Genomic DNA, 14,344 nt, shown 5'->3' with positions numbered 1-14,344 from the left:
CTCCAGTAAAGGTGCTGAGTGCAAGACGGAGAGCCACTGGACTCTAAAACTCCATGTTCTTGGCCAGGCATGGTGGCCTATACCTGTAATCCCAGCACTTTGGGAGGCTGAGGCAGGAGGATCACTTGAGACCAGGAATTCAAGACCAGCCTGGGAAACATAAGGAGTCTCCATCTCTACAAAAACTCCTTTTTAAAAATTAGCCAGACATGGTGGTACCTGTAGTCCCAGCTACTCAGGAGACTGAGGTAGGAGGATGACTTCAACCCAGGAGTTTAAGGCTGTGGTGAGCTGTGATCTGTGATTGTGCCACTGCACTGCAGCCTGGGCGACAGAGCAAGACGCTGTCTCAGAAAATAAATAAGTAAATAAAACTTCATGTTTTGCCTCTAAATAAAATACTTCGTCTTTAAAAAATTCTTTAATTTGTGCAAAAGTGGCTTCTATGCACATTCCAAATATTCCCGCCATTCCCTGCTAGTTGGCACAGCTGCCAAACTGCTGGTACAAGGGCAAATCCTGATGTTGCAGCTGCTTTCCAGCTCATGATTGCATTTAGGATCCCACCTCTACTGCCCCCTCCTCCTCCTGTTTTATGAGTGTCATGGCAGAACTTACTGTAATTACAAACTCCTTTTGTCAATATTACTTGTTTGATGCTTGGGCTGGCTTCTCCATTCATAGAAACAATAGAGCTTTTGCATGAATTACAGCAGGAATGAATGGCTGTAGTTACTACCATCTTTGGTCAATGAGCAAAATGTTTAAATTATTTTCACTTGCATAGCAAATATTGCTTTTCTAGTAAACAATAAAAGTTAAGTAAACATAACAGCATTGGAAGGAGGTGGAGGGTCCATGCTTGAAGGGTGGGTGACAGGCTGGAAGAAGGTGCAACAAGAAGCAAGGGACAGTGTCCATCAACAGATGAATGAAGAAAGAAAATGTGATGCGTATACACAATGCAGTACTATTCAGCCATGAAAAAGAATGAGATTCAGTCATTTGCAGCAATGTGAATGGAACTGGAAATCATTATGTTAAGTGAAATAAGCCAGACTCAGAAAGAGAAACATTGCATGTTCTCACTTTCTTGTGGGGTATAAAAATCAAAGCAATTTAACCCATGGGAATAGACAGTAGGAGGTGGGATGGCTAATGGGTACAAAAATGTAGTTAGCATGAATGAATGAGACCTGGTATTTAATAGCACAACAGGATGACTGTGGTCGATAATAATTTCATTGTACATTAAAAAATAACTAAAGGAGTATAACTGAGTTGTTTGTAACACAAAGGATAATTGCTTGAGGGGATGGACACCCCATTTTCCATGATGTGGTTATTACGTATTGCATGCCTGTATAAAAACATCTCATGTACCCCATAAATATATATACCTACTATGTACCCCCAAACATTAAGAAATAAAAACATTATAAAATGAAAAGGAAAACAAGAAGCAAGGGACAGACATCTCACTGGGGGAATGAGGTCCTGGTGGTGAGGTCACAGAAGGTTGCAGACATCACTCCAGTCTTGACATGGAGGGGGAGTCCCCTCTGGCTTTAAAGGGACCCTGCTGTCACCCTCATCCTAATAAGAGACGCCTTTATCTGCCTCCTCTGTTCTGATCTACCCTTTCTGAGCTCCATGCCCTGGGCACCCAGGAATCCAGTCTGAATTCTTTGTCTCACTTTTCATGATCTTCTGTCTGTAGGGGCTTAAATCTTCCTCCCTGCTGGGCTTCTGATGTTCTTTCCTTGACTGGATCTCTAGTTTCCATATAACACCTGCCTCATAGCTGGAAGGGACATCACCCGCTTTTCAGAGTTGCTGTGAGGTGTGAGATGACTACAGAATGCCAGGTGTAAAAAATGCATCTTGTGCCTGTACCCGAAAAAGCCCCGTGCAACGTGCAGGATTATTACAATTGGAAGTCAAGGAAGAATTTGAGAGGGAATAGGCTTTGCACGTCAACAAGTTTGATTGCCAATTAAATCTAATAGTTAATTTCTACGTGACCTTGGACAAGTTATTCAACCTCTCTGAGCCTCTGTCTCTTTGAGTCTAAGATGGGTTCATAATAAGGAGCAAGTGAAAAAGTATGACTTCCTAGCACAGTACCTTGCGCATAGTAGGGGCTCAATGAGAATCATCAATTGCATTCATTCATTCATCTGATAAATTCTTACTGAGCACCTATTGCATGCGGGATGCTGTGTTAAGTGCTTGTTTTATTACACTTGCTTCTCGTTATCGTTATTCTCTCTCTTACAGATGAAGAGAGGTTGAATAACTTGCCTGAAGTCAGGCAGAAATGAACGTTTGGAACTGTGTCTAAAGCCCAGGTTGGTTGAATTGCCAAGGAATAGAGAGGGAGAAGAGCCTAGGGGTGGTCCTGCTTTTATCAAACCTGCATTCTGATGGTGGAGTGTGTGCATGTGTGTGTGTATATATGTGTTTGTATCCAAAAATAAAGTGCACAGACTGATAAACACTAGAATACAATTGGAGTTACGAGGGCAGAGAACGTGGTGCTGTGATGAAGAGCAGGATAGGCAGATATAGCCTCCCAGAGAGGAAGGGGTTGGAATTAAGACCTGAATGAGAAGAAGGGGCCAGCCATGGGAAGGCCTGGAGAAAATGAGTAAGGGCAGATCAAGGCACGTTCTAGGAAGTGAAAGAAGACCAGTGTCCCCCAGGAAGGTAGATGAGGGAGCAGCAGCCCTCTCGTTCCCCCTTTCTCTTTCTCCATCCCGCCTTCCTCTTTCCCTTTCTCCTACCTTTCTTCTCCTCTGAAGATGACCCATTGAAACCCACTGATACCCTCAGTTTCTTAAAATGCCCCAGTGCCCCAGGCAGGATTGGCCACATCATTTGTAGAGTTCAGTGTGAAGTGAAAGTGTGGGGCTTGCCGGGCACGGTGGCTCACGCCTGTAATCCCAGCACTTTGGGAGGCCAAGCTGGGTGGATCAGTTGAGGTCAGGAGTTCGAGACCAGCCTGGCCAACATGGTGAAACCCTGTCTCTACCAAAAATATAAAAATTAGCTGGGCGTGGTGGTGCACGCCTGTAGTTCCAGGGCCTCAGGAAGCGGAGGCAGGAAGATGGCTTAAACGAGGGAGGCAGAGGTTGCAGTGAGCTGAGATGGTGCCAGTATACTGCAGCCTGGGCAACAGAGTGAAACTCTGTCAGAAAGAGAGAGAGAGAGAGAGAGAGAGGAGAGAGAGAGTGAGAGAGAGAAAGAAAGAGAAGGAAAGGAAGGAAAGGAAAGAAAGGAAGGAAAAAGGGAGGAAAGGAAAGAAAGAAGGCCGGACGCGGTGGCTCACGCCTGTAATCCCAGCACTTTGGGAGGCCGAGGCGTGCGGATCACGAGGTCAGGAGATCGAGACCATCCTGGCTAACATGGTGAAACCCCGTCTCTACTAAAATACAAAAAAATTAGCCAGGCGTGGTGGCGGGCGCCTGTAGTCCCAGCTACTCAGGAGCCTGAGGCAGGAGAATGGCGTGAACCTGGAAGGTGGAGCTTGGAGTGAGCCGAGATCGCGCCACTGCACTCCAGCCTGGGCAACAGAGCGAGACTCTGTCTCAACAACAACAACAACAAAAAAAAAAAAAAAAAAAAAAAAAGGAAGGAAGGAAGGGGCTCCTTGTTCAAAAAGTATTAAAAATTTTAAGACAGTGACAGAAGAGCATTAAACCAAAATGCAGGCCCTTCTGGGCATGGCTTGCCAGCCCCTGAAGCCAGCCCTGAATCCAGCGTGGTTCTTAGGGAGCATTTCCTAATTCTCGGCAGGCCTTGATCCTCATGTGTTGACTTAGAACTTGGATCTGAGGTGGAAACACAGTGTAGATTTCAATAATATCACAGAGATGGGGAAACTGGGAAAAAAATTGCCCATGAAGTCTCAACACATTTCAAAGAATTAATATTGTATAAGGCATGTTCTCTGATCACAGTGCGATTAAAGTGGTTGTAAACAATGAAAAGAAGTATTTGTGTTGCTAGATTGTAAATCCACAGTCCACAGCAGAACCCCCAGCTCCTGCCCAGGCCCCAGTCTATAGTCTCCCACTTGCCAGCAGCTCCACGCTACACTTCACTCCTAATTGCCTCATCACCCTGGGGTAAGAGGTTTGGATTAGAGCCTGAGGGACTGGTTCGAGGTACTTCTCCAGAGTTCTCAATTATAATAGAATTCAAAGCCAACCCAGGAGAGAAACACACACACACACACACACACACACACACACACACACACACACGAGAGAGAGAGAGAGAGAGAGAGAGAGAGAGAGAGAGAGAGAGAGAGAGAGAGAGAGAGGCTTTAGCTGCAGGTGAGGTTCTTTGAGAGACTTGTTCAGATTACAAAAAGTCACATTTCCCCATGTTGGGAATTAGATCTGAGTGTAACAGGCCTTCCAGGCTGGAAACGTGGCTACGTGCTCAGAAAACCAGGTGGCCTATGCGGCAGCATTTAAACATGTGCTCTCTTGCACTAGGAACCTGCATTGTAACTTGCACTGTGGCATCAACCTCCTTAGATTAATGGAGAAATGCTTTAAGCCAGTCACCCAGGCCTGGTGCATGCTCATTATTCATGGAGGGAGGAATGTGCTGGCCGACAGACAGCCCCGTCTATTCATGGCCCAGGGGCTGCGGCTGCTCTGTCTGTCACCTTGGCTAAGGGGTAAAGGGGTTTGGGTGAGATGTAGAGAGGTCAATGAATGACCTCTTACTCTCGGGTTAGCTGAAAGTGCGTAAGTACCAGCTGGTCCAATCTGAGATGAATGCTCTGAAAAAAGAGTCCTCAATTGCTTTGTTGAGTATAAGTTGGACATTTTCCAACGTACATCCTTTTATAACCTGGCTAAAATTAGGCTGCAGTAGGACAAGTGGAAAGATCTGGGTCTAACCAAAGATTCTGGTTGCTACTGAGGGCATGCTTCTGAGTTAATCTATTCGTGAGTGGACCCAGGCTCTGTCCAAACTGTAACGTTTCTTGCTACATAGTAGGACAGTCATTGGAACTGCCAACAGCTCCTTTCCAGCAACTTTTTTACTTTCTAGTTTGTCCCCTGTGAGTAATGAATGTGCTCCAGGCCAAGGAGAACAACTTAAAGCATTCCTATTAATCTAAGAAGGTTGATGCTGCAGTTCAAGTTGCAACGCAAGGCCTTAGTACCATATACACCTGTTTAAATGATGCTGCATGGACCACCTGGGTTTCCTTCTAGCCCATATATCTAGCTTGTAGGATTCACAGAGAGTCAGGGCTCCAAACAACTTTATCTATTCCAGCATTACAGGAAATAATGATAATTGTAAGAATAGGTACCGTTTCTTGAGAAATTACTTTGTGCAGGTACTATGCTACCTGTTTGGGATACATTATCCTCAGAACAACTCTCTGAGGTTGCTACCATTATCATTCCCAGTTTGCAGATGAAGGAACTGAGAAGTCAAGAAACTTGCCCCAATCCATGCAGTAAGTGATGAAGCCATGATCTGATTTCCAGGCTGACCACATAACCTACACTGCTAATGGCCAAGCTCTGCTGTCATGTCAAATGTAACCTACTTCCTCCTTTCCCTTGTCAAGGTCTCTGTTCACTGCCCAGTAACTGCCCTGTCATTAAGGAGAACTTGTGTCTGTCACTGTGAGATGGGGCCAGTGAATTTACATGTTACTTCCCAGGCAACATTTGCATTTAGACTGGAACTGTCTGGCAAGGACTGACCCTAAAGAAGTACAGCTGAAGACATTGAATTAATTATCTTGCTCATCGTCAATCCCCTGTTTACAAATTTCCAGCAGAAGTCCCCCTCCCCCTCCGCCTCCCCCTCCACCACCTCTTCCCCCTTCCCCTCCTCCCCCTCCCCCTCCCCTCCTTTCCTCTCCTCCCCCTCCCCCTCCCCTCCTCCTCCTCCTCCTCCTCCTCCTTCTCCTTCTTGTCTCACTCTGTCACCCAGGCTGGAGTGCAATGGCATGATATTGGCTCACTGCAACCTCTGCCTCCCAGGTTCAAGCAATTCTTCCACCTCAGCCTCCCAAGTAGCTGGGACTAGAGGCACACGCCACCACGCCTGACTAATTTTTTTTTTTTTTTTTTTTTTGAAACGGAGTCTCGCTCTGTCGCCCAGGCTAGAGTGCAGTGGCCGGATCTCAGCTCACTGCAAGCTCTGCCTCCCGGGTTTATGCCATTCTCCTGCCTCAGCCTCCTGAGTAGCTGGGACTACAGGCGCCCACCACCTCGCCTGGCTGGGTTTTTTTTTGTATTTTTTGGTAGAGACGGGGTTTCACCGTGTTAGCCAGGATAGTCTCGATCTCCTGACCTCGTGATCCGCCCGTCTCGGCATCCCAAAGTGCTGGGATTACAGGCTTGAGCGACCGAGCCTGGCCCCTAATTTTTGTATTTTTAGTAGAAACAGGGTTTCACCATATTCCCCAGGTTGGTCTTGAACTCCTGACCTCGTGAGGCACCCGCCTCCACTTCCCAAAGTGCTGGGATTACAGGCATGAGCCACCATGCCTGGTCAAGTTCTTTTTTTAGAAAGCCACTTGCACCAAGGGGAGAGAAAGAACCACTGACCTCATGTCAGATGAGGGTCCCAGACAGCTGTACCGCCAAATGAATCAGGACCATGGACAGGTCATTTGTCCTTTGGGCCTGTGCTCACTCAGCAGAAAACAATGAATGGACACCCTCTGTACTGGGACACAGGGTACAGTAGGGAACAAGCAGACATGGACTTGCCTCATGGAGCTTGTAGCCCAGAGACTCTTTCTTCACATGGTAAAAGGACCAGTGGGTTTCAAACTCCCTCCTTATTGTAGAATTCCTTTTTTATACCAAAGCAAACTCATGTACAAAATTCTAGCTTAGGATGGAGTGCAGCCATCTTCTGATTGGAGCGAGAGGGGAAGGTTTGGGGCTAATCCTTCCTCCTAGGTCTCTCTTCTTAACCCCTTGGTACCCGCACTTTTCATGGTGTCTCCCAGAGCTCGAGGGCTCCATGCACCATGGTGTACAAACTCAAGTACTTTCCAGGACCAGTAACCTGTGACTTACAGGCAGTCAACATGGCAGTGAGTTCTGCCCATGTGGTTTAATGCTTCTCAGGAGCAGACAGTACAAAACTCTCCACTGCTTCTGCCTGAAAGCCTTTTTTTTTTTTAATCTCCTGTCCCGAAGACTTCATTGCAGATCATCTCACGATAAAGGCATTAGGTGCCTTTGGCATTTGTTCATACAATAAACGTGAGCCTTAGTTCCCAGAAGCTCTTAATTCAGCCTCCTTATTTTAAACATACTCTCATTTTTTTGGAGACCAGCTCAAATGGTAGGAAACATGTGTTCCAGGTCAGATACCAGTCTTGGTATGGACAGTATTTCATCATGAATGAACAAACAGACCACCTGGTGGGTCTTGACTTCAGCCTTCGATATTCTATGCAAATTTAGCGAAACAGGTTCACAGGCAAAAGCAACCAGTGTGCAGATACTATAAAAATGTAGGATTCATAAGCAGCTATACTTTCTTTTTTTAAATTTGTTTTTGTGGCTAGTTCTTTCCCAGATCAGAAGCTTAGGAGGGGCTAGTAATGATTGCTGATAATCTTAGGCTCTTATAAGATTGCCTCTTTAGATTCTTCACTGCTTTTTTTTCCCCCCCACATTGTGACACTGTGATTAAGGGTGTAACAGTAGTTAGCAGTGCAATGTTGGGTCATGCCTGCTGTCTGCTTCTTTGTCATGTAAACTATTGGCCTAGTAAATGCAGATCTTCCTGTTAAGGTAGAAAAAGCATTGAGATTAGCTATTGTAATAGAGTCTGGTGGAAACTGAAATACAAACTCTAAATGAAGAGCGCTTAACAAAAGGACTATTTACAAAGGTGTGAGGAAGCCCCAAGCTATAGACAGTGCAGCACCTAGGGAATAGCAGCAACTGAGAGCAGTAACTCCTGCAAGGCCTGAAGGGAGAAGAAGAGGGTGCAATTGCTGGAATCCAGAAAGAAAGAGAGTGAGAGAGAGGCCTGATAGGAGGAGCTCTGGCCTTTGGTTGAGAGCTGCAGCCAACACAAGGATAGGCAGTAGAGAAAAATTCAGAAATCCAGGACAATAAGTACTTCAGCTTCCCTCTCTTCCCTCCTTCCTGTGAACTGTCAGCTGCATTCCCTATTGGCTGAGTCCAAGAGAAAGCCATGGGATAGGGAAGCCATTGATGGGATAGGGAAGCCACTGATGGCATAGGGAAGCCACTGATGGGATAGAGAACCCATTGATGGGATAGGGAACCCATTGATGGGATAGGGAACCCATTGATGTTGTCCATACAGACCAGCCCCCTGTACGGACAGAGTGGGTCAGAGAGCAGGAGCATGCAGAAGAGTAAGGAGATGAGAAGATGCCCAGCATGATTAGACATCATGAAGTGAATGGGTCTCTAGTACTGGGGAAGAGCCCTTTGGAAGAGGGTGAATCTGAATGCCGAGTCCACCCAGGGGGCTAGTACTCATGGAGTCAGCCAGGGTAAATAGCGAACAAGAACTAACACCAGTGTGTGCTTTAATTAGCTATTGGGCAATAAAGACTTTCCTGAGTGCTGGATTCAAGTAAAGATTGGTGTTTAGTCAAAATAGGTGAGGAAGTACTCAAAATGTAAGTGAATAGGTGACTGTGTTCCAATAAAACTTTTTCCCTGTACGGAAACATATTCCCTTATTTTGGGGATTAGATTGTGAACATCTCTGGGGGCCATTATTCTGCCTCCCACAAGGCCATTCACAAAAGCTGCTTTTGTTCCGTTGTAGAGTCCTTTTCTTCAAAGGACCAGATAGTAAATATTTAGGCTTTTGCTGCCATATTGTCTTTGTTGCACTACCATTATGGTGCAAAAACAATCACAGACAAAAATCTCTATTTATAAAAATAGATGGGAGGCTAGAATTGGCCCATGGCTGTTGTTTACTGACTTTTCTTCTGTTGGATTCACCAAGCATTGTCTGAGAACTTCTGGTCTGGCTGAGCTTTGGGGCTGAAGGATGAATAACACTTGTTCTTGGTCCAGAAGGGGTGTTGGTCACTGCCTGGTGGGAACAAATGCATGTAAACAGAAACCCCCAGGGTGACAGGCTCTTGAGGATGGGAGCCAAGGAGCAGCAGGTGCATCTCATAGAGGAAACAGCTAGATCTTCTAAAAGAGGAATTGTCCAGATTACAGCAGAGAATACTGAGAAGCCCCAGTGTGACGATCCAGATTAAAATGATGTCCTAGGTGTCCGAGGTTTGCGGTTTGGCGTCTGCACCCACCCACTGAACAACCGCACTCTGGTTAGGAGCATGAGCTTAACAGGCCTGGGATCAAAAGCTGTGTGACTTAGACAAGTGTGTCAGGTTCCTAATCTCTAAAATGGAGACGCATGGGGGAAGTAGATGAGATTGTGTGGGTAGCATATTTGTTGAATGGAGGGATGCTCTCTAAAGAATAGCTACCATCGTAATTAGTATTGGAGTTTCCCACAATGCCCAGGGAAGCTGCCCTGCTCCATGTCTGATTTGCTAGCACTCACAAAGAACATACAGCAAATGCCTGGCTTGTTAGCAATAACAATGCTATTAATAATAGCAGTACTAGTTGTACTAAAACAAGAGTAGCGGTAATGGTTGCTACCACTTAATTAGCACTATCTATTTGCCAGGAACCATGCTGAGATCTTTACAAGGGTTATCTCACTTACTCTGCTCCACAGCAGAGCCCCCATTGTTTGCCACATTTTAAGAAGGAAGAAAGGAAGCTCAGGGAAGGCAAGTGACTGCCCTGAGATCACACAGGGGCAAAGGTTGGAAGTGGGATTCACACTCATGTCTGTCTAACATCAGTAACCATGTTCCCAAGCTCCTGGCAGCACGAGGATAACACACTCTTTCTTCTGCCTCTTACTAGTGTCCAGACGGCAGTGGATTGTGGCAGCAGTGGCAAAAAAGAGATGTAAGTTAACCCCAAGTAGAACTGAGCAGCTCACAAGGGTGAGCCCCTGGCTCTCTCTGTCCAGTTTGCAGGGGGAACATCCATGTGCACTTAGAGAATTATCAGTGATGCCCATGAGACTAATGCCTTCATGGTCACAACATATAGCACTAGGGACATAGTATTGAACTGCCCTAGTTCTTTTAGACAGAAAGAAGCCTGTGCCTCCTCATGCCACGGTCCTCAAACACCTTCAATGGCTTCCTATTGCCCCAGAATAGACTTTTTACACTGACATTTGTATTCTGCACATTCAGACCCTTACTTTCCCCTCTAACTGTGATTTCTGGTTTCCATATTGTTTATGCCCCAACCATTATGACCTCCATACCTATGTGCACATGATTCCTTCCACCCAAAATTCCATTCTTCTGTCCCTGCATAGCCAAATGCTAACCTTCAGAGAAGATGGAGCTCAACTTTCACTACTTGATGTATTTCCTTGGGCCTCCACGAAGCAAATCAAGGCTACCTCTTTGAAAGAAAAAATTATTAATGCTTTATAGAGGCATAGAGGGTAAGTTTTATTAGAACTTACCATTATGAACGCTTTGTAGAGACGGAGGGCAGGTTCTAGTAAAACCTACTGTCTGTCCCTCTATAAAACATTAATAATTAAAAAAAATGTTATGCTTATTTATAGAGATGGGGTCTTGAGGACAGGGTCAGTGTTAAGTTCATGTGTTCAGCTCCCTGGTGCTTGGCATACAAGGAGCATCTTATTAAAAAAAACTATATATATTATATACACACACACATGCACACATATACATATTAATATACAAATATACACACATACATATACACACACATATACATAATGTCGAGTGAGTATATCAACTTACGTGGTCTCCTTGAGAACCTGTGAGGACCCCCTCTCTGTCTGTGCCACTTTCAGAATCAGGGGACATAAAAGTAGAGTCCCTGTTTATAAAGATGATCTAGCTAAGGTAAGGAAGGAGTTAAGACCTTCACACTTGATATATTCCTTGAACATATCAAGATCAATGCCAAACTTTACTCCTAAATTGGAGAGACCTCAACATTTGTATTGGAGTGTGTATCTTCCCAAGGAAGAGGGCCATGATTAATAGCATGGGCACTGGAATAAAAAGGAACAGGGTTTGCATCCCAATTTCATCATTGACTAGCTGGGTGAACTTGGCCAAGACCCAAATTGGCCTCTCCAAATCTCAGTAATTCCATCTGTGTAACTGTGGCAGCACTGGCTCCTACCTCTCTGGGATGGTGAATGAGGTTATGCAGGTATATCACTTAGCACAATGCCTGGCTTATGCTATGGGCGAATATCTAATTATTGCTGTTACTGTGGTTGTCATCGTGCTGATGGTGTCCTGCAATCTTATTCTAGGGATAACGTCTCCATCCTCAGCTCCCAGCCAGAGGGCAGCCTGCAGTCCTGGTTGAGCTGTACTCTGTCCATGGCCACAGATACTATGAGGACTCCTTCTCGACAGTCAGCCACCAGCAGCCGCATCCTCAGCCCCAGGTAAGAGTATCTCCCTGCTGCCTCTGGATGGCCAATAGCTTGAAGAATCTCAGACTTTGAAAGTTGTTGTTCAAGTCTTTCATTGTCTCTGGCATAGGCAAGAACAAGCACGGTCCTGAAAGTCTGAGGTATAACTCTGCCACATAGCTTTGTGACTTTAGGCAGATCCCTTACCCTCTCTGAGCTTCTACTTCCCCATCTGCAAAACATGGAATATAATTTTATTTACTGATCCAAATGGTTGAAGCAATGAGGACCTAATGCAGTCCTCTCCAGAGCTTGGTTTTCCAGATTTTAAAATAGCACAGGGTGAACATTTAAAAAAATAGCAACAGTTGTTATAGTTGCCTTTTGCTTAAGGCACGTCATGCTCTTTTTTCCATTTATGGGTAATTACAGGTTCAAAAACTTTTTAATAAACATATTCACTTAAGTTTTTTTTAAATGGAGAGTCATCGTAAAGAAGTTGGGCCAGAGGATTTATCATCTGGAGATTTTAGCTTTATTTGAATTTTAGCTTTATTTTTAATTTTATAATTTCCTTACCACAGAAAGGGATGAATTCAGATGTGGCCTGATATGGAAGCATCACAAATCTACAGAAGTGCCAACAATAACCACCTTCAATAAATGGGCCTTTGGATTCACCCTTAGTTGCACAACTTCTGTCATCCATCTTCCCTCTTGCTTTTCAGCTCCATTTCTCTGAGCTCATTTGGTTTCCCTTTTCAAGGGTGGCCCTCTTGTAATTAGGAGTTAATGGCCATAAGTCAGAAATTATGATTAAGAGATGCATAATTAAGATGAAATGCACACAGCTTTTGTGAACAGAAGGACCAATGTGATAAGACTGAAAAAATCACAGATTCACAGAGCAAACCTAGACAAACCCCTTCCTGACTCAAAGACGTGTGTGCTTTGACGCAGGGGTTGTCTTTACAAAAAAGAAGGGAGTGGGAGTTTATGCTAACCTTCTGGGCATATTTGGCAAATGGCAAATGTCTGGTGCATATCTGCAGGCTGGTCTTAGGCTGAAAGACTTAATGCAGAAAATATCAAAGAAAGGCTCCAAGAATGGGGTGCTTCTGGGGAGCTAATTAAAGCAAGATTATCTGATGACTGCTCTTAATTAAAAACAAAGGCCTGTATGAAGAAGGGAGTTGTGTCCTCTGTGAACCCCAAACTCTGAGGACTTTATCTCTTCTGAAAACTAAATGCCTTTGCTTTAGCCTGTCTGCCAGTGGCAGCAGGAGAATTGGAGGCAGCCAGAGAAGAATGCTCATTAACATTATAACCAAGTTTCATAATTATAATCATGTTAGGATGGATGATAAGGATCCTAACCCATGAATCGTAGCCTCATCTAAGCTGTTTGGCACCTGTTTGAATGGGAGAGGTATGATGGTTTTGGTGCAGGATCTCAAGTCAGATCTAGATTCCAATTCTTTTTTTTTCATTTGCTATAAATGTTTAAGATATAATTGATGATTGTCAAATAACAAAAAGTAGGCACTTTTTGCCTTGTAATGGCCCGTTGAAAAGTTTTAGAATTGTTATTTCATACAGAGATTCATCTTTAATCAGTGTTCTGGCTGCTTCCAGATTCACTGAATTCTCTAGCACTGGATTAGAAACCATAATCTATAGGAAAACGTACATAACGTATAGTTTTTCAAGTAAACTTTTTGGAACAACAAGACAAAGCAGTACATATAACTTTCAATAAGCATTTCAAAATGCTTACTATGTATGGACCCGGACATAGATTAAAAAATAATATTCCAATTTGTTATTTGCATATCTGCAGCGGTGAGATTTTGGGCAAGCTGCTTAACTTCTCTGTTCATGTTTCCTCCTGAGTAAATCATGATTGTTGTCAGGGGCAATGTGGTGATGCACAAGCCACTCTTTACGCGGAGCCTGGCACCTAGAAAGAGCTAACAACATTAGCCATTTGAATCAGCATTAACAACTATTTGATGCCCGGAGGAATCCCAGGAGGTAGACTTCACCGTCTATCTTCATGTTACGGAAGAGAAATCTGAGACTCGGAGAAGGGGGAGCAACTGATCCATGCATAGATGGTCTTACAGCTCCTGCAGCGGGCCCTCAGGCAAGGTGGGTCGGTCTTCAGCATCTCCCAGAGAGCCCCATCCAGAGTCTCTTTCCCTTTTCTCTTCCCTTTCCCCTTCCACATCCTTGGGCATGTTCAGCTGCTGTTCGGAGTAAATAGTGCTTGCACCAAGAACAGGGAGGGGGCAGGAGGCAAGGCAGATACTTACACATCTGTAAGAAGGGATTTCTTGTCTGTCTTCCTCATGGCCACATCCCCAGGGTTGGCTCACAGTTGGTGCTCCATAAGTGTTTGATGAATGAATAACTGACCACAGCATCAAAGCTGGAGCAGAAATATTAACTGTGGTTTGTCACAGCTCAGCACTGATCGTGGTGCAGAGAGGGTTGGTAGTTCACTCAGTAGCACAAAGTAGGTAAGTAGAAGAGCCAGAATTTGAACCTAGGTTGGAATCCCTCCAAAGCTTCTATTTTATTTGCCACACTACCACAGCTCTCTGACATTCATCCAGGAGGTAGATCACTCACCTGGTAAAGTTTACTGGAAAAATCTGACCTCTGTTTATTAATACTAAAACTGCCTAAGGATTATTATTCAACCTTCAGTGTTCAGCCAAGACAAAGTGTCTACTGAGTGCCAGATCCTATGGCATTGAGCCCTAAAAATTCTGAGCCCCTTCCCTTGAATATGTTTACAGCTCGAAGACTCAAGACATTCTGAGTT

General features: G+C 44.6%; 1 protein-coding gene across 5 annotated transcripts in view; it reads left to right on the top strand.

Annotated features, from left to right (window-relative positions):
- The window catches only part of MYO18B (myosin XVIIIB), a 300,194-nt gene that overhangs the window by 262,383 nt on the left and 23,467 nt on the right, over positions 1–14,344 (top strand). For 4 of the 5 annotated variants that reach the window (XM_065522341.1, XM_074004130.1, XM_065522339.1 and 1 more), the window contains 2 exons: positions 9,954–9,998; positions 11,410–11,547. In XM_065522341.1, the coding sequence (XP_065378413.1) occupies positions 9,954–9,998; positions 11,410–11,547 (183 nt within the window). The remainder of the gene's footprint in view (positions 1–9,953; positions 9,999–11,409; positions 11,548–14,344) is intronic. The other variant, XM_065522340.1, reaches the window with a different exon arrangement.

This window comes from Macaca fascicularis, chromosome 10 (genome assembly GCF_037993035.2).
Source record: "Macaca fascicularis isolate 582-1 chromosome 10, T2T-MFA8v1.1".
NCBI classification, from domain to species: Eukaryota; Metazoa; Chordata; class Mammalia; order Primates; family Cercopithecidae; genus Macaca; species Macaca fascicularis.
This window is presented reverse-complemented; position numbering and strand designations above follow the sequence as displayed.